The following is a 19540-nucleotide window of genomic DNA, read 5'->3' as shown; positions in this document are numbered from 1 at the left end:
GGATGGAAATTTGAAGATAACAAAGTGAGGTTTGTGGTTTTAAAGGGGGTATATATAATATAGGCAATTGTGATTAGAGTGGGTGCAATATGAAACGTCCATGCTCACCGCAAACCACTCAAGAAAAATTGAAGACTACTATCCCTGGAAAGCAATATCGTGAACAAGCATACTGCGTATGGAAGAAGCCTTTTGGATTGCTCTCAGGGGGGAGATTGAAGAGAGGAATATCAACAGTGCAATTGTTTCTGGTATGTAATTATTTGCTGGGAAGACCTGACTAATCGTAGAGACTTTCGCAAGGAAAATTTTCATGATGGCAGGTTCCCCGTTTTATCTCACCGCGCATGGGTCTTTTTTATGTCTGTGTTAGTTTAACCAAGCTAACGAGCGAGGTGTGGATACCTGCGAATGCGAGGAGCGGAAAAAGCAAGGAACTCTGGAAATAAGGGCCTTGTCAGCGAAAGCATGCGCTCAGATGATAACATACTTCCCGAAAAACTCGAAATGTCGACAGATAGACCAAGATTGAGCTATCGATCAGGAATATCAGGCGATATGGTGTCAGAGGCGAGAATGAGCTTTTTTTTTTAAATCTTCTGGCGGGTTTGTCTGGTTACCACCCTCGTATTTCGAAATACACGTCGCGGAGGGGTTCTGGGTGCGACTATTATATTGACGATAGAACTATCATCATTAAAGAAGCTTGAGATATAGAAAGACAAGCTTGCCGGTCCCAGTTTTATTTCGCCATGGAAACAAGACCATCTCCACATTAGCGCCCTTTTTGACCTTGCAAAGAAAGCTGTTTAATGGTTGTGGACTGGATGGTCCCTTTTTTCTTCTTGAGAGAAGGAAGGGGAAGGATGGTGGGCAAGGTTCCCCGAGCATCTGTGTGCTGTGTACATAGTATGTATGGGCCTTGGGAAAGGATACCACAGTGTGCATGTTTTCTTCTTCGGAATATAGTTTTGGCCTGCAGAAGGAAGGCTTTTTATTGAATAATCATGATCAAAAGACCGTGGCAATGCAAGACAAGGCTTCTTTCTTCCATTTGACGATGCATTTACATAGGTATTCTGTCTTCCGTATGGGCATCATGGCGATAATATACATACAGGAGATGAATCAAATCGAAGACCCTGGGGTGTCACCCCTTCGTGGCCCAATCCCGTATCAATGTAGTGGTAGTGTAGGGAAGCCTGTTAGTGTCGCAGCTATCAAATCAACAGGGCAAATTTCCTTGCATCGAATAAATTCTGTTATATAATAAGAAGCCCCAAAGAGGCCCTTTCCGTAGCACACCAAGAGGCCTTCAGGAATCTTTTTTCTTTTCCTTCACCCGCTTCTCTTTTCTCCTCTCCTCTCCTCTCCTCTCCCTTCTCTTCCCTCTTCTTCTTCTTCTTCTACTTTTACTTCTACTACTATTACTATCTATCCTTCCATATCTTCAAATCCCCACAGTCGAGACACTCGTAAACTATCAGTTATATAGTGGTAAGTAACCGTATACATTTACATGTAACAGACTGCTTTGTGTGTACAGCCGTCCCCATGCACCGCACCTGTACTTGTTTCCACTTCTATTCTCATTCCTGCTCCCGTCACCCCCTTTGCATTTATACCGTTAAACTCCTCGAGGAACACCCAGAAGAGGTTTCTTAGGAGTCGAGTCGAGTTCTCTCGCAGTTCTTGTAGACTACTCGTTGAGGCGACAGGGGATCAAGATATCTCTCGTAGATATTAGGGCAGGACCGGACAAGACCGAGGCGAAGGGCCTTGTTGGTTCCCAGCGCATATCCTACGAGTGTTCTTGGAGCAGGAGTTCTAGCAACAGAAGCGGTGCTACCTGGGCCCACTTCCTTAGATACACAGAACCGCAGAGTAACGGGTTATTTCAATACCCAACAGCTCATGGGCGATTCTCTCTCTCCATTTTTCTTCTTCCCGAACTGTTTCCCCTCTTTCTTTCTTCCCCTTTCTTCCCCATCTTCTATTTTGCTCGCACACCGCTTCCCCCTCCCTCATTTCTCAAAGTATACGCTTTCTGCGATCTTGGCCAGTCGGCACCAATTCCTCGTTACTAACATACCCCTGCAGTTTTAGATACCGCGTCTACCATGTCGGACATCAAAGCTACAACCGAGGCGCCATCGGCCGCTGCACCAACAGTCGAGCCAACCGTAGAGACAACCCCTGAAACCAAGCAGGAAACCGTCGAACCAACGCCTGTTGATAAGACTGAGGAACCAGCACAGACCGAAGCCCCAGAATCAGCAGCTGCTGCTGAGAATGCTGAAACACCGGCTGAAGCACCTAAGGAGATCGAACCGATCTCGGAAGGGGTTTTGGAAACAAAATTCCTCTCTGTTATCCCGTAAGTAATTAGATCGAGAGGGGAAAAAAAAAAAAGTTACTATCGCGTCTCTAACAGAGGGTGTCTGGTAGAATTTTCTTGAAGAAGCACACATTTTACTTCTCTGAAGAAGCTATCCCTGAGGAGAATCTTGGCGAATATCTGAAGAAGGAAAAGACCAAGGCTGGTCATGCCACATATGCGCACGCCACACAGACCGGAAAGGGTCTCCTATTCTACACTAAGACCGACAAGGCCAAGCCAAGCGGGATTGTTAGACTGGTAAGGCTCGATTCCATCCTTGCAAGCTGTATATTTATTCCATGCTCATGATGAATGCGAACAGGATGGCGCAGATATTACCACTCAAGGTGATAAGAAGTTCACAATTAAGAGCGCAGGACACGAACTTCAATTGGAAGCAAGCACCGCTGCCCTTCGTGAAAGATGGGTCCACACCTTGAAAATCAAGGTTGCTGAATCCGAAGGCATTCACGCTATCACATCTGAAACCGATGGATTCAAGGCTGCTCTCGAGAAGGTCGTTAGTAAGTATTGACCTGATCCCACAATGATGGAGATTGTCCGTCCTAACGATCTATGCGCAGAGCCTACCCCTGTCGTCGCTGCCAAGAAGGAGGAGCCAGTCGAGGCTAAGAAGGAGGGCGAAGAAGCTGAGGAGACACCTGCTGAGACTGCTACCCCAGCCGTCGAGGAAGAAGCCGCTGAATCTTCCGCTGTTAAGCCAGAAGAGGAAAAGAAAGATGAGAAGAAGCGATCCTCCTCGAGAAATCGTTTGAACAGATTCTCCTTCTTCGGCAAGAAGGAAGAAAAGAAAGATGAGGTCAAGGAAGAGCAGCCAGTCGGTAAGTAAACATCGTGTCTCACTTCAGATAAAATGAGGGCCTATGCTTATCGGATATCGCGAACCAGCCGAAGCCAAGGAAGAGGCCGCACCAGCCCCAGCTGAGACTGCCGTCGCACCTCAGGAGACCACTCCAACAATCGAAGAGCCAACCCCGGTCGCCCCTCAAGCTGAAGCCGCACCTACTGAGGAGCCAAAGGCTGAAACTTCCCCCGTCGCTTCGCCAAAGGCCTCCAACCGCAAGTCTTTCTTGGGAGGTTTCTTCGCAAAGAAGAAGGAAGAAAAGAAAGACTCTCCAGCTGTCGAGGAGGAAGGCGAGGCCAAGTCGCCAGAGGCCGTCCCTGAAACCGAGACCCAAGTTGCTCCTGCTACTCAGGAGCCACTCCCAGATGCCGGTGAGCAACCTGCCGCTGTCGAGACTCAGGAGCCTGTCAAGAGCGACACCGAGGCCGAATCCCCACGAGAGCGCAAGCCCAGCGGTATCTTTGGAAGCTTAAGGCGGGACAAGTCCACCGACGGCGAGGATAAGCCACGCCGAAGTCTCAGCTTCTGGAAGAAGGATAAGGAAAAGAAGGGTAAGGAGGAGGCTCAGCCCACCGCCATCACCGAGTCCGAGCCCCAGGCGGAAGCTACAACCGAGGAGCCAACAAAGACCGAGCCATCCAGCACTGCACCTGTTCTTCCAGACGTTCCTGCTACTGAGAGCGAGAAGAAGATTACTGATCTTCCCACCGCACCTGCCGTCACTGTCGGAGACGGATCCAAGGCTTAGTTGCATACCGAAGGCGGCCGTCAGCTAGCCATTCACGAACAGGGCATGAACATCTAATGTCACTTTCCTTCAAGCAATACTTTTTTTTATTGGTAGGATTTTCATTACCTTACGACCGGCCATTGATCTGTGTCATGTAATTCCTCTCCCCCCTACAAACCATTAATAATTCCTGAAAAATGGACCGCCTTTCCTTGATATTTTCTTCTGTGTTCAAAGTTCACGAATCCAAAGATGGTTCGGCATTAATCCGCAAGATCTCCCTCCAAAGCATTTCGATTTTGTAGTCACGGGCAAAACGCACGCGCAGCCTTTCTTCCTTCCTTCAGTTACTGTAATTGTTCTACAAGCTTTTGATTCTCTCGTCCCTTACCACTTTGCTCATAGCATTTCGTTCTGTTCCACGTTCCGTTTCGGCACCTCTCTGGCCCGTTTTTGAGGTTTTTGACTCTCTTACAATAATAATAATTTGTATGTAATAGATAAGCATTTTTAAGTTCTCCGTTCATTCAGGCATATACCAAACAAGGTTCCTAAGCAAATCTTATTGAGTGTGTATCTATATCAACCATGCCCGGTCTGGTTCCGAAACGGGTGCTGTCCCCATTATGATCCTGATAGTTCAGCCAGGAGCTACGTAGCGCAAGTAGCCGGAGGTCCATAATGCAATGTGTTTGTGTTGAATTGTCGCCTGGACGTCGTCGAACCCGCTCTAGAACTCTAGAACTAGCCGAGTCTTGACCGTGGTTTGACACACTCACTGCCATCAAACCCAGCTTCTAGACCCTGGACTCCTCCACTTTGATCACTATCGCCACCCGTTCTTTCCAACCCTCAAACTCACGATTAACCTCCCAAATCTAGTAGCTATCGAATGGCGAAATATCGGTCCCGGTCCCGGTCCCCGGGCACGTCAAGCAAGAGATATCGCGAAGACGACCGATATGACAGGAATCGAAGCAGGAGCAGAGAAGTTAGTTAGTTTCCTCTCGCATTTTAGCGGTACATCATGTTAATACTCAGACCTAGAGATACTACGACCGCGAACGCGACCGTTACCGCGATGATAGGCACCGAGGCGGTAGGGATAGACGAGACCGCTCCAGGGATAGATTTCGTGATCGTGACCATCGACATAGGATAAGAACCCCCGACCGAGCCCGTGATTCCCGAGATCGATCGCGATCGCGATCCCCTCCCCACCGCGCCAGATACAGCGACAGACGAGACCGCGATCGGGGCGACGACTCTAAGCGTAACAGTCGCCATGAGGTTAGCCAATTAATCCCATGCCTCTGCAAAAAACTTTACACTAACTCGGACACAGTCGCCAGCTACAACGGTACCATCCGCCGCACAAACCGAAGAGGACAAGAAACGCGAGAGATTGGAGCGGCTGGAGGCCTGGAAGAAAAAGAAAGCCGAGGCAGATCAGGCAAAGGCCAATGCCTCAATCTCCCTCAGAGCCGATCAATCCATCCTCTCACCGACAACCAATACAGCCCCGCTTGCCCCAACTAAAGATGAAGTTTCAACTAGTCTAAAAGCGTCCGCTCCCACTTCTGAGAAACAAAAGGATTTAAACGCTGACAGATTACCTCCAGCTTCGAGAAAGCCAACATTAGGTAAATCTAGCCACACCGGTTTCCTAAAATGTCACAGACTAATATTTTTCATAGTCGAAATATCGAAGGCTGCAACCCCGGCGCTTGGGTTATCAGGATTCGGGTTCAAGGGTAGCTCCAAGAAACCAGGAACAGAGGCAAAAGGGAAACGTGCTCTTGATTTTGGTGATGAGGATGTTGCTAGGAAGAAGCTTGAAAGACTTCCCTCTCCGAAACCCGATGATATCAATACTGCTACTGGTGAGCCGCCAGTTGACGAAGGAGATGACGACGTTGATATGCAAGACGACCTTGAAGCCTTACGTGCTGCGGCTGTTGAACGTGGCGAACGAATGCAGATTGACGGAACCGTCCCAGAGACTCAAAACCAAATGAACGTGGAGGAGGAAGAGGATATCGACCCTCTGGATGCCTTCATGTCAAACATTGCATCGACAGCCACGGGTATCTCCAAACCTCAAAAGGGACCTGCTCTCGCCGAGGCCATGTTTGGAGATGACGACGACAGTCTTACAGCTATTGTAAACGACCCGGACGATATCCTGGCGATGGCATCCAAGATGAAGAAAAAGAAAGAACTCCCCACAGTCGATCATTCTAAAGTTCAGTATGAGCCTTTCCGAAAGAGTTTTTACGTTGAACCTGCCGAACTCGCAGACATGTCAACACAGGAAGTCAATGACCTGAGGTTGGTGTTGGATGGCATCAAAGTCAGAGTAAGTACCTCCCCCCCCCTTTTTTTTTTACATATCTTCCCTGATCTAGCGCTAACCCCAAGGAAGGGTGCGAACTGCCCAAAGCCTGTCCAAAAATGGAGTTTACTAGGGCTGCCTTCCGCTACCTTGGATGTAATCAACAAATTAGAGTACGAAAAGCCAACTTCAATCCAAGCACAAGCTATCCCCGCAATCATGTCCGGGCGCAACGTAATCGGCGTGGCGAAAACTGGATCAGGGAAGACAATGGCTTTTTTGCTCCCCATGTTCCGTCATATCAAAGATCAAAGGCCTCTGGAGAATCTGGAGGGCCCCATTGCTCTTGTCATGACTCCGACTCGAGAACTTGCTACGCAAATTTTCAAAGAAAGCAAGCCTTTCTTGAAAGCTCTAAACTTAAGGGTGAGACCCGTAGCCTAAGTTTTTAAGACATAGCTAAGAATTTTCCGTAGGGAGTTTGCGCCTATGGCGGGTCGCCTATTAAAGATCAAATCGCAGAGCTGAAAAGAGGAGCTGAGTTTATTGTATGCACCCCGGGACGAATGATCGACCTCCTTGCGGCAAACTCTGGCAGAGTAACGAATTTGAAAAGGGTTACATATGTTGTACTCGATGAAGCAGATCGAATGTTCGATATGGGATTTGAACCCCAAGTTATGAGGATCATCGGGAACATTCGACCGGATAGACAGACAGTTCTATTCTCGGCCACCTTCCCCTCACAAGTGAGAACCCTGCCTCCTTATGGTTTATTTACTACGTTACTGATACAATTTTAGATGGAAGCACTTGCACGTAAGGTATTGATCAAACCGGTCGAGATTGTTGTCGGGGCACGAAGTGTAGTGGCCGCGGAAGTAAGCCAAATTGTGGAAGTGAGGACGGATAGCACAAAATTCGCCCGATTGCTCGAAATTCTAGGCGAGCTCTACGATAAGGAGGAGGATGCCCGGTCACTTGTGTTTGTTGACAGACAAGAGTCGGCTGATTCTCTGCTCAGTGATCTCATGAAACGGGGCTACGCGACGATGTCCCTCCACGGAGGCAAGGACCAAATTGATAGAGACTCGACGATTTCCGATTTCAAAGCCGGGGTGAGCCAAATACTAGTTGCCACATCCGTAGCGGCGCGCGGCTTGGACGTCAAGCAACTCAAGCTAGTTGTCAATTACGACTGCCCCAACCACATGGAGGACTATGTACATCGAGTCGGTAGGACCGGTCGCGCGGGCAACAAGGGAACCGCCGTGACATTCATCACACCTGATCAGGAAAGGTATGCCCATGATATTGCAAAAGCACTGAAGCTAAGTGGGCAAGATGTCCCAGAAGAGGTCCAGAAACTCGTTACTTGTAAGTCTAGCAAACTCTTAGATTTCTGGTTGAACACTGCTGACACCACATGCGAAGCCTTTTCGGAGAAAATCAAAGCGGGTAAAGAAAAGGCTAGCAGCTCCGGATTCGGAGGTAAAGGTCTCGATCGACTTGATCAAGAGCGTGAGACGGCAAGAAAGAGGGAGCGCAAAGCCTACGGAGAAGAAGGGAACGAAGGTGAAGAGCCAGACGCCGAGGGCGAGGAAGTTAAAACCAAAACAACAGCTGCCACGACAGCCGCCGGATCGAAAGGTCCTAATCTTGATGATGCCATTGTCGTTCATAAACGTGACCCAGCCGCAATAGCAGCCGCAGCAGCCGCAGCAGCCGCAGGTAGTCCCTCGGGAGCTTCAAATGCAGCTGCAGCGAACACAGTGCTTGACAAGGTTCTTGCCGCTACATCTGATATTCAGAAACGTCTTACCAAGGCGAATGTGCTACGATCGGGTGCTCCTATCGACAATAAGGGGCCTGACGCTGGGGCATATCACGCAACCCTAGAAATCAATGATTTCCCCCAGAAAGCGAGATGGGCAGTTACAAACCGTACCAATATTGCCAAAGTTCTGGAGGCAACCGGTACCTCTATTACAACGAAAGGTTCATACTACCCGGCAGGGAAAACACCAGCGGCCGGACAGGACCCCAAGCTATATATTCTTGTCGAGGGAGATACAGAACTCGTTGTTACTAACGCTATGAGGGAGCTGAAGAGACTTTTGGCCGAAGGTACCGCAGCGGCGGTGGATAGTGAGAACAGGGCGGTGACGACCGGAAGATACAACGTCCTCTAGGACCTGTTTCTTCGCGTGGAATGTGAAGATGTCGTGCTTTCGGGATGGTATCGATTCATCCGCCGATTCATCCGTCTATTTAGACCCGTAACTCACTAACGCACAGCAGTACCGCTCCCGAATACGCCTTCCATGCGACTGATTCGCTTGCTTTCGTTTCCTTCGTAGTTCGCATGACTCCACGCAGAGTCCTAAGTATTTAGCAGTAGCGGGTTTGGGCAGTTTTAGAATGCATGTATTATTAAGATGCAACAGGCAATTAATTGGCAAACAATCAAATACGTGATGAGCCCCCAGAATAGCTCGATGTATGTCGTGCATCTTTCCATTCCAGTCGGCAGAGCGAGCCGAAAATTGGGGCCGCCGCGCGGCGCCAACCGGTTTGCGCGTTGACCTGCCTTAGGGGCGCTCTCATACATAACAGCCCATCGCCCCTATCTCATCCCAATCCTACATGGTGCTACGAGAACCCAAAGGACACTCTTCGCAGTACCTCCGCGATATCTCGTAGCGTCGACCTAGCCAGCCAACCGACCAACCACTTACCAGCCAACCAAAACCAGTCACTAAAAATGGGCTGCGGCGGCAGCAAGGAAGACTATGAGGCTTCCGCAGAACCAGCTCGGACAGCGAGGCCAAATTACAAGACTTCTGGACCCGGACACACTTTAGGGGGCAGCGGCGGTGGGAACGAAACATCTGGCGGCGGAGCGACAAGTTCCATGCCCTCGACCGCAGGGAACGCGGCCGCGGCCGCAGCAGCTGTAAGTCTCGGTCACATCCTGCAAAACATTTTGCTTCATCACATCTGACACCTGAACCGCAGCGACGAGAAGAAGCACAGCGGGCAGCAGAATCCCGTGCAAAAGCCAAGCTGAAACCACAACCGAATCCAGAACCAGCTAGTGGAGGAAAGGTCACAAATTCGGATACCCTTGCTTGGAACTAGCCTGGTTGGCCGGCGGGCGTTTTTAAGTCTCTTGTATTTTTACTTGATCTATGGATCCATATGGACCGGATACCAGCGACAGGATGCATTTGGGTGGCTGTGAAGTGCTGGCGTATTTGTTTCGATATGCGTTTGTGACGATTAGCATCTTTTGTATGAGGGGAAACGACCGATTGAGTGGATATACAATATGCATCAGGCCTACACTGCTCTACACGACCAACGCCGGGAACTGATATTTCTAGAAGTATGGTATAGATATACTACTGCACATGCTACAGACCGTAAACCCAAAACGCTCTGAGCTATTACCGTTCATAGTTTAGTATTCTCAAGGGATCCAGATACATCGTCCAAGGCGTCTTCAACCTGAACTTTTGGCCGAGATCGTCCCTTGCCTCCCCTTCCACCCCGACCGCTCCGACCATTTCCTTGGGATCTAGGGAGCTGCTTCCCCTTCCCAGTATTTGGCCATTCCTTTATGACACCCTCGTCCCTTGTCCACAGTTCACCTCCACCCGCCTTGCCACCGACATCCTCAACACGTAGAATATAATCCATCGGTAGACAATCCTCCTCCTCCTTTCCTGTTGTTAATATGACATCATTATCGCTCTTCCAAAACTTCAGTCCATCTTGTATCCCCTTAAGAATATCGATATAAAATAGGACTTCGGCGTCAAATCTCATGCCGCTGAGTACGGCTGGAATCTCTTCTCCCGTTTCTGGGTGGACAGATGCCTTTGGTAAACCGGCCGCGCAATGAATATGCGTACGGCCCATCTTCTTAAGCCCTCCACTTTGGAGAATGAGAGTTAGGGCCGAGTAGTATGTTCCATGAACACATATACTCGGGATGTTCTGTTCGTCTATCGGCTGCAATAACAAGTCGTCCTGAATAGGAATCGAATGACCTTGGTTCGCACGGATGAAGTAATGACTTAGATCGGGATTCGGATCATTATCAAAGTCCGGAAGGAAGTCTTCTACGCTCGATACACGAACTTTTGGGTCCGTAGTAGCCGATGGTTCTGTCGAGGTGGACGCGCTAACACTGCTCAGCAGCGGAGGGGTCGCTGCCGAATCCGGAATTTCACGTATGATCTTAAATCGTTTCTTCGAGTTATCTCGGACAACTTGACACAGCGTCGGGAAGTCGAGTTGTAGATCTTTGTATCTCTTCGAATTTAGCTAGAAAACAAACTTGTCAATGATATGTTCAAAAGAAAGACATTTACACCGAAGCACCGTCTAACAAGAGGGCGATCCATACAAGTTCTTCAACATTGACATAGCCATCCTCCCTTATGTTCAATCTTTCGTCGTGGGCACGGTGCCGCAGCGTTCTCGATAACGCTTTAGAGATCTGTTCGGCTCTATCCGTGCCTCCTCGGCGGCTACCTCTGGACGAACGGCCTCCTCGTGTCATCGTAGGGTTATGTTGATAATAGGAGCGAGAAATCGAGTATGGAATGTATTGCCGTATAGTGGGACAGAGTTGAATCGTTGGGTTTAATAGACGGCTCCTCATTTATCGTCAACCGATGGTCTTTATTAGGCCACCTCTTAAAGGAGTCATTTGTGGCTTAAGAGCAATTGAGTCACGGCGCCTGATCGATTACAGAGAATGCCGAGTCACCATGACAGCCCAATCGACTGTCGCACAGAACTCACCAAATAAAAATAACGACACATCAACACTTTTTCCCAAGAGCAACACACACAAAAACAAAAACAACCGTCTAAAGACTCCTATATATAGGAAGCACAAGTATAGCAGATAAAATATTACAATTGGAACCATGGATATTTTTAAGACTTCATTCTCCAAACTTAATCTACAGCTCCCCTATCGAAGAAACTTTAAAAAATAGTAATACAAAAAAATAAAAATGCATTTTACATGATTCGCTGAACCCGGTCATTCAAAGGACGTAAAGGAAATTTGATTGTTTACGCAGCAATGAAGAGAGCGGCGAGACCAGCAACGGCAGCAACGCCAAAGGAAACGAAGTTGGCAGAGGCAGCACCAGTATAGCTTGGTGGTGGGGTGTAGGTTGGGGTCTCAGTCTCGTTCTGTGGTGGGGTTGGTGGGTTGTAGGTTGGGACGTCAACTGGCGGGGTGTAGGTTGGGACTTCAACTGGTGGCTGAGTGTAGCTTGGGACGTCAACTGGTGGGGTGTAAACTGGGACTTCAGTTGGAACCTCAGTTGGATTGCCAGGGCAGTAGGTGGAAGTGACGGTAGTAGCATAGCAGTAGTCCTTTCCAGGGCAGACGGTGGTGTAGTAGGTGTGGGTGTAGACCTCAGAGGTGGATGGGACCTCATAGACTGGGACATCAGTTGGGTACTCTGGAGTCTCATACTCGTAGACTGGTGGTGGGACTTCATAATCAGTGGAGTTGGCTGGTGGCTGATAGTAGTCGGTTGGGGGGGTGCTGACGGAGTATGCGGTAGAGGTGTAGGTAGCAGCTGGGCAGTCGGTGACATAGTCAGCGCAAGAGGTGATGGTGATCACATCGTAGCTGGTGTAGGTGACCTCGGATGGACCGTATCCAGTGGGCTCTGGGGCGTAGACTGGAGCCTCGGTGGTTGGCTCACCGTAGACTGGCTCGCTGACTGGAGGGACATAGACAGAGTCGCTGGTTGGGACAGCTGGCTCGTCGGTGCAGGTCTTGATGGAGGTGTAGACCTGTTCAGCGGAGGTGTAGTAGACTGGCTCTTCCTGGTAGACACCGGCAAGGGCACCACCGACGGCGGCAGAGGTAGCGAGGATAGTAGTGAAATGCATTGTGATTGATTATATTACTATTTAAAGTACGTCCGTTTAGGAGTATTAAGAATGTAAGTTAAAGATTAAAGACTAGAAAGTCTGCTAAATTAAGCACAAAAAGAGTGTATGGGTTAAAAGAGTGACTGTGGTTAGAAAACCGAAGGTAGTAGTGAAGACCTGGAAGGAATTGACTGTGGTGGAGAAAGAAGGGAGGAAAAGTCTGGATGGCTTGGGGACTCGACGGCTCCTTATACTCGTCGCCGCCCTCCCCTTTTGCCCATGGATGCCGACACGAACAAGCATCCATTGACGCCGATTGTGGGCTTTCTCCACCGCAAACTTTCATGTTTCCCCCTATTTCCCACCATTACCCACTATTGCCCTTTCTTTGTTTCTTGGGTTTCTTTCTTTCTTTCTTTTTCCTCCCTTCTAGATGCCCAATTTGGGAGAATGGGAATAGGGGTGGGAAACAGACCTTCATGGATGGCTGTCGTCCATGCGAGGACCCATGCAAAATGCGCATGGCAGCATTTCGACTGTCCAACAAATGAGGTGAGGGCGTGGTGTGGGCAGCTCGTTCTGTGAGTGGATTTGCAGGCTCCCCAGCGTAGCCTTACCGCACTAATTTCGTTTTTTGTGAAGGCCCGGTTGTTGGCAAAGGGCAAGACCGAAATTCAAAAGTGCACGCAACCATAACAGGGGCGGCAAATTTAAGATTAGAAGGGGGTTACCTCCATCAGGGGAGAACAACCGCACTAAGTGAACCAGCGAGCTAAGCCGGTTTGTGCCTGAGGCACACCAGTCGGCTGCAACATGCATGCCTGGGTCCACCGTTGTCGCCTGTTCATTGGCCTCACACACAGGCAAACAGTTTCTCTCTTCCTCTGTACGGAAATACATCCAACATCGTACAGATGCTGCTGTGTCCAAATGTAGTGTGCTGCTGTCAAATAACAGTGCATGCAGCCATGCATGGAAGGCCACAGTGGGAATCTTTTGAGCCAGTTGACCCAACCGGAAGACAGAGCGCTGTGAATCTCGAGCAAGACACTTTGGGGGGGGGGTTTTTTGCTCTTCGTACGCAGGACAGCTGTACAATGAGTCTCAGCTCGACGAAGCCGAAATTAAACAGACGGCAACCGGGAAAAACATTTCTCATTAGACAGATCTGGCTCGCTTGGGTTTCCGGATGATTGGCTCAAAGCTTCAGTGAACGATTGGTTAGCCGCCAAGAAACTCGGTTTAAATAATCGCGCTGGTCTTGCTGTGCTATGAAGCCGTCGAAAGGAGAATTCGAAGGGGCAATCACCCGAATGTAACCCTCGGGCCTTCGTGCGGGCTAGTTCGTTGGCCAACCCAACTTTTGATGGTTGTGGGCCAAAGATAAACTGGAATTAATATTGGGGATTGTACCAACCTGGTCCTGGGCAGATGGTAATATTGTTGCAGTCGAAGACATTGCATTGGGATATTGGATCTGATCTGTAGGGTGTCATTGAAGGGGTGGTGGAGAGGCCTCTCTCCTTCTCTCGATCTCCATCTCGAAGGGTATTTGATTAGCCGAATTGCTGAGAAGCCCTTTTCGGCCATTGACATCTGTACCAAAGTATCCAGACACAGCACCTATAGCCGGGTACATGCTTCTTACTTGACTATGACATCCATGTTTGATGCATCCTGCAGGAACCCATCTTACTACAGAGTACTTCATCCCCTTTTTTTTTCTTCTTAATTCTTACCCGCCAATAGAACCACCTGCCAGCCACACCTACTCTATTGCAAATCAGGCGCTCGAATTAATTGCTCGGGATCAATCCCAAAGACCCCGATAGCACTTTCGCAACGAGAATCTTCTTTTGCCATTTTACTTGGCAGAATTAGGAAATTGGATCTGTCTCGCTCAATTGACATCCGCCACTCCACCAATGCGAGGTGTCGTGCGGAGACCGTACAATTCGTATTGGAATGTTTCTGCTTGGCTAAAGCTTCTGTTCTGGTCCAAATTATAGCATCCAATCGGCTGTCATCTTTTTAGGAATGTCTGCAATATTCAAGGCGTTGTGTCCCAAATTACTTCAATCTACACCTTCAGGTGCACTTCAGTACATGTATCTATTTGGTAGCCCATAGGATCCATTTCTAAACTGTGACCCGTCGTGCTGCAACCTCAAAAAAAAAAAAAAAAAAAAAAAAACTTTAACATGGGCACTCATTAAGTTAATCCGGTAGTTACAGCTTTACACAAACGCTCCTGCTCGAGCCAAGCTTTCCCAAATCTTCTCCTGCTGTTCACCAGCAACCTTTAGTCTAGCTTTGTGCGCATCCACCTGCCCTCTCAAGATCCATGGGACGTCAAACTTATCCACGTATATTTCGCAAAGCTGTTTCAGCAACACTACTATTAGCATTTCGGGCATGTGTCAAATATAGAAGTCACGATCGATCACCATACCTGTATACAATCATTTTTGATGAATTCGCTGTCGGTCATAATTTTCTCGAGCTCTTCCACCGTGCGAGCCTCCACGCTTCGACTCTTGAAGCCTTTCTGTCGGCCGCCGAAAAATTCCAACATTTTCATATGATCCCATGTGCAGATATCGTTATACTGCTGCTTCGGTCCGTGGATTTCTCTCTCGATGGTGTATCCGTCGTTGTTGATCAAGAAAATAGTCGGAGTAAACCCGTTTCTGATATACGACGAGATCTCTTGTACAGACATTTGAAGACTCCCATCACCAACAACGAGAATGACCCTTCCCTTATGGCCGTTCTCCTTTGCAGCGACAAGCGCACCCAATGTTGCGCCTACGGTATAACCAATGGAGCTCCAGTAGATTTGGGTTTCGTATTGAACATTCGCAGCGAGAGTCGCATCGGGCATTCCGAATTGCGAGGTTCCGACTTCAACAAACACAATATCGTCGGGTTTCGTGAAGCGTCCGATACGTTGCCAGATATATGACTGTTTCAAACGCCCAGATGTGCTATCATCGAGCATCGGGTTCTATGGATTTATATTAGAACGTGGTGCCGATATAAATTCTCCCTGGCTCTTTACGGTTCCTTCATTTCTTACCTGGAATCTGGTGACTGTGTTCCCTTTCTTAAATTTCTGAGAATCCTTCTCGAACGCCTGAAGAATGGTCTCCAGTACAGGGATGAAGTGTATTCCTTCAAAGCGCTCCCCGAATACTGAACAGTAGTGAGGATGAAGAACTATCAATTTATTTTCAGGTATTTGCCGAGTGAATGCACCAGTGTTGGAAGATGTGAGATGAGGCCCGATATTTAGAACCAGATCGGCTTCATTTTCAACGGCTTCCTTAATGCCAGGGAAGGACACTAGAAGAGAAGCTTTGGTTAGCCCATAATGTCGTTCTCTTTTTTTTATTTATATACCCTGTAGTGAAATGCCACCGGATGCATGAATGCCGCATTTCAAGAATAGAATTCGTACTTGAGCCGTTATACATCCCACCAAACAGAGGAGACGTCTCGTCGACCAAGCCCTTTCCGAGGATCGTAGAAAATGCCTTGTGAGATGTTGTTAGTTTGGATTAAATATTGTAGCTCCTTTCAGAGATAAATTTTACCGGGTATCCAGCGAGTTCTATCAATCTTCTAGTCTTCTTTGTAGCCGCATGGCGCTTGGCTAGAACGTCAGCTAGAATGCACGGCTTCTTGGACTTTTCAAGTGCTTCGAGTATTTTGTTCACGATCAAGCCCTCGGTTTCAGGGCTGGTGCTAAGATTGAGGTCCAGTGGTGTGTCTAGACGAGTCTCATTGAGTGGAGTGTCTACCACATCCGTAGGTACGAATAGATAAACTGGCAGTCTCGTCTTAACGGCAATAGAGAGGACTCGATCAATTTCAGAGGCCATTGTTGCCTCATCGTCCAAGAAAGCACTTGTAGATCGGATTGGCCCTGACATTCCCCGGTACACACCATGGTCCGGGCTTGCTTCCAAGGTGTGGTGTATCATGATCTTGTTCTGTTGCAGTTGGCGGGAAGTATTGCCAACGATATGGATAAATCCAGCGTGCTATACGAATCCAGTAAGTCAAACCAAACGGGGGCCATAAAGACGAAGTTGATGATGTCTCACTTCGGCGTAAGCGCCAGCTACTCCATTCATAGCACTGAGCTCTCCAACACCATACGTGGTCACGAGAACCCCGGGAAGGTCCCGAACCCGAGCATATCCATCGGCAGCGTATGCTCCGTTCCTGCAATCGAGCGGTGATCAGTTGGGTTGCTAGAACATATTTCGGGTTACACTGAGAGGGATACATCAGAGTAGACTCACAATTCATTACAACATCCAATCCAACTAAGGTCTTCAATGTTGTATATGTGATCAAGCAGTGTTACTAAGGAATGTTGTAGTTTTAGCGAAAATAAGCTAATTATAGTACCGTAGGCTGCGGACACATACAATTAAAATCGCCAGGGCATCCCAAAATATGCGAAATCCCCAACGACTTGATTCTTCGGAAAAGATACTCTCCCAATGGAATAGGTTTATAGTTGCTCATTATTGTTGTAAGTACTGTATATAGAACAAAGACTTAAGCTTAGTACGCTATACATATGGCGAGCGGAATCGTCAATATCTGTCTATTTTTCATGGAGGGAAAGGGCGCATATAAAATACACACGGGACGCACCTGAATCGTGTATAGATCGATGGGTACAAAGTTAAATAAAAGGTTGTGGGAAAGAGTAGAGTTGGAGAGCTCGAGCTCTCCATGCGACCTTTTAAACCGAGCCAGGATTGCCATGCGTCTCGCTACCGATTTTAGTTGCAAATGCAGCTTTTGTGCCGATGCTACCCATCGCTTTATCCGAGGATCCGTCAGAACTCGTCTGGGGAAATATGCATATCTTGGTGCATACTATACGCCACAATGGACATCGTCCGATTGAAACGTGTTGTAGATAAAAGGCTGTATAGAACCACCTTGCGAGCCCGTTCTAGGGAGCTTTATTTATTGAGCCTTTGACACTGACCGTATATGAAATAGTGAGATCGAGAGGTAGCTCGGAAATTGAAAGTGAATTGGAAAAAAAAAAAAAAAAAAGCCCACGACCTAAGCACCTTTGAACTAACATGCCAGGATATATTTATTAACTTCAACGAGTAAATAGCAAAACATAAATTAGAAAAAAATAAAATGAAAATAAAAAAACATACAGACGATGGGTAGAACGGAGCTAGCCGTCGCTCCATTCGTCATCCAGCTGATCTATAAGCCTATTCTCGTCCTCGCCATCCGCCCATTCATCGACCCTGGCTGCGAGACCCGCCCTTCCGAACCTCCCGTCTTCGCCAGAAGCAGGGGTGTACTGACCGAATCTGCCCGTACGTCCACGACCTCCCAGGCGGCCGCATAGGTTCATCACTGAGAACAAACATATCCGGATGGCATCCTACAATAGGGAAACCACGAATATTAGCTTCCACAAAGTATTAAATCTGGGTATGCATTTGAAGAGAAAGGGGAAGCGTTTCAATTGCGGTGGGAAAAGAACAGTGTAGATCAACAATCTGTGCTATATATACGGATATCGGTGCACTTAATACAGGTGTATACTTTTAGAACAGGCTAGGAGGAAACCGATAAGGTCTAAAAAGAAGAAGAGAATTTCCAACCAGCGCAAGGAGGATAGGTGAGGAGGAGGACTGGTGGTAGAAAAGAAACAACAAAGGCGTGGGGATTCAACCCGGCCGACGGAACGAAAACCATCTGGCAGGGAAAAGTAATCTCCTTACCCATATGAAATTGAGGGCTCCGAGCCATGTTTGCCAATGGGGAACCTGCCGCCAACCACGAGCATGCAGGACTGTTCTCTGATAAAAACAACCGCCGATAAAATATACCAGCAATGCCACGAGAAATCTAGAGGAGTAACCCGCGCGTTAGGTGACAGTGCAGCAAGCGAGGTATATAGGTATGATAAGAGCGTGACTAACATAATGCCAAAGATGGCCACAGGGCCCAGAGGCTGCTGCTTAACGGTAGCGCAAGCGCTCGACGTTCTTACGTCGAACCAGTAGCTGCATTCATTCTGCTGGCCTACGAAGCTGACCCTCGCAGGGCCAATCAACTCCCTGTCGCAAGTGAAAGACAACAAAGCGCCTTTTCTATAGCCATCTTCATTATCCTTTCCTTCAATGGGAGCGCCGTCGGAATCAAGCTTGGGACAGAGACTTCCTCCGGTGTATTCCAGGATCAACTTCCTGCCTCGGAACTTTGGGGTTGAGGAAGCCCGTCCTAAGGCGTATGTCGTTCCACCTTTCCGGTAGAATGCGGAGACGTTGTGAACGTCGGAGAGTGCGTGAAAATCGAGGTCATCAGATGATAGGACGGGAGCACAGATATTGAGGGTGAAATTGGAGTTATAGTCGTAGCCGGAGACAAGATAGTTGCTGTGAGGGTCGTAACGATGGTTAGTTGACTACAAGTAGATGTAACCAGAAGTCGGTAAGATATATACGTACTCGTCATGACCTTTCCGAATCAGAGAATGTAGGTCGACAAAAGTACCAGTTCTGTTTGAGGTAGCAGAGCAGGGCGGGTCGGGAACCTCGGAGAGTACGGCGAGGGGGTTCGCCTGCGACAGGCCGATGAGGAGGGCGGCAATGGCGGAAGCGGAAGCGAGGAAATTCGAAGTCCGCGAGCCTCCTGGGCGCCACATTCTGATCCGAAGTTTAAATTAAGGCTAGAGATGCGGATGCTTATACATATACTTATTGGATATTTTGGATTCCTGTACAGGGACAGGGACAGAGGGATAGAGGCGGGTGTATACGTAAGAAAAGGAACAAAAAAAAAAAAAAAAAAGAGAGAGAGAGATATATATAAGCTGTAGTTATCGAAATGTTTGCACGGTCATCCTGGACCGGACCCGGCGGATTCTTTTTTTCTGGTGAAGGTAAATTGGAATGAAATGTTATGGGGAGAAGGAATGCTGGTGATGTTTTGACGGTTTAATGTTGATGATGTTCTTACTTACGTATACCTCCTAAACATTTACTCAAGCACCTAAGTACTTAGTATACATACAACTAAAACTAAACATTTACAACCTCAAAGGCCGACTTATACAGGACAACATGCAACATCCAATGAGTGTCATATCTTTAGCTAGTCCTAGCTCAGTACTTTTTACCCAGGAGCTAGTAGATTGTACGCGTATCCAATGAGAAGCAATGCGCCCCCCGGCTTAAAGTCCACCGAAACGCCGGTCGTCATTTTGCGATCCTGTGCAAAAAATCGGGGTACTTAAACTCCACCTCGACCACATTATAT

The 19540-nt window shown here is 48.1% G+C and overlaps 7 protein-coding genes across 7 annotated transcripts; 3 read left to right on the top strand and 4 right to left on the bottom strand.

The window, feature by feature from the left end:
- Positions 1–1099: 1099 nt before the first annotated feature.
- Positions 1100–3993, top strand: DFL_007403 (uncharacterized protein; the record flags this gene model as incomplete). Its single annotated transcript, XM_067636981.1, has 7 exons — positions 1100–1204; positions 1488–1497; positions 2101–2377; positions 2449–2638; positions 2703–2904; positions 2965–3222; positions 3290–3993. The coding sequence occupies 7 exons, from the start codon at positions 1100–1102 to the stop codon at positions 3991–3993; spliced, it is 1746 nt and encodes a 581-aa protein (XP_067488542.1).
- A 944-nt stretch (positions 3994–4937) lies between these two features.
- On the top strand, positions 4938–8502 carry DFL_007402 (uncharacterized protein; the record flags this gene model as incomplete). Its single annotated transcript, XM_067636980.1, has 10 exons — positions 4938–4966; positions 5023–5074; positions 5133–5155; positions 5205–5265; positions 5321–5618; positions 5673–6334; positions 6401–6736; positions 6787–7059; positions 7114–7687; positions 7745–8502. 10 exons carry the CDS (start codon positions 4938–4940, stop codon positions 8500–8502), a joined length of 3066 nt encoding a protein of 1021 aa, XP_067488541.1.
- Positions 8503–9074: 572 nt separating this feature from the next.
- On the top strand, positions 9075–9451 carry DFL_007401 (uncharacterized protein; the record flags this gene model as incomplete). The annotated part of the gene is made up of 2 exons (XM_067636979.1): positions 9075–9266; positions 9329–9451. 2 exons carry the CDS (start codon positions 9075–9077, stop codon positions 9449–9451), a joined length of 315 nt encoding a protein of 104 aa, XP_067488540.1.
- A 315-nt stretch (positions 9452–9766) lies between these two features.
- DFL_007400 (uncharacterized protein) lies at positions 9767–10880 on the bottom strand (the record flags this gene model as incomplete). Its single annotated transcript, XM_067636978.1, has 2 exons — positions 9767–10642; positions 10725–10880. The coding sequence occupies 2 exons, from the start codon at positions 10878–10880 to the stop codon at positions 9767–9769; spliced, it is 1032 nt and encodes a 343-aa protein (XP_067488539.1).
- A 524-nt stretch (positions 10881–11404) lies between these two features.
- On the bottom strand, positions 11405–12241 carry DFL_007399 (uncharacterized protein; the record flags this gene model as incomplete). The annotated part of the gene is made up of 1 exon (XM_067636975.1): positions 11405–12241. The coding sequence occupies one exon, from the start codon at positions 12239–12241 to the stop codon at positions 11405–11407; it is 837 nt and encodes a 278-aa protein (XP_067488538.1).
- Positions 12242–14460: 2219 nt separating this feature from the next.
- DFL_007398 (uncharacterized protein) lies at positions 14461–16762 on the bottom strand (the record flags this gene model as incomplete). Its single annotated transcript, XM_067636974.1, has 8 exons — positions 14461–14604; positions 14676–15230; positions 15303–15568; positions 15684–15759; positions 15820–16269; positions 16333–16453; positions 16534–16597; positions 16663–16762. The coding sequence occupies 8 exons, from the start codon at positions 16760–16762 to the stop codon at positions 14461–14463; spliced, it is 1776 nt and encodes a 591-aa protein (XP_067488537.1).
- Positions 16763–17441: 679 nt separating this feature from the next.
- DFL_007397 (uncharacterized protein) lies at positions 17442–18926 on the bottom strand (the record flags this gene model as incomplete). Its single annotated transcript, XM_067636973.1, has 4 exons — positions 17442–17657; positions 18001–18127; positions 18202–18657; positions 18730–18926. The coding sequence occupies 4 exons, from the start codon at positions 18924–18926 to the stop codon at positions 17442–17444; spliced, it is 996 nt and encodes a 331-aa protein (XP_067488536.1).
- Positions 18927–19540: the final 614 nt, after the last annotated feature.

Source organism: Arthrobotrys flagrans (assembly GCF_004000055.1).
Source record: "Arthrobotrys flagrans strain CBS H-5679 chromosome Unknown unitig_8, whole genome shotgun sequence".
NCBI classification, from domain to species: Eukaryota; Fungi; Ascomycota; class Orbiliomycetes; order Orbiliales; family Orbiliaceae; genus Arthrobotrys; species Arthrobotrys flagrans.
The sequence above is the reverse complement of the archived record's forward strand: the minus strand, read 5'-3'. Positions and strand labels throughout refer to the sequence as shown.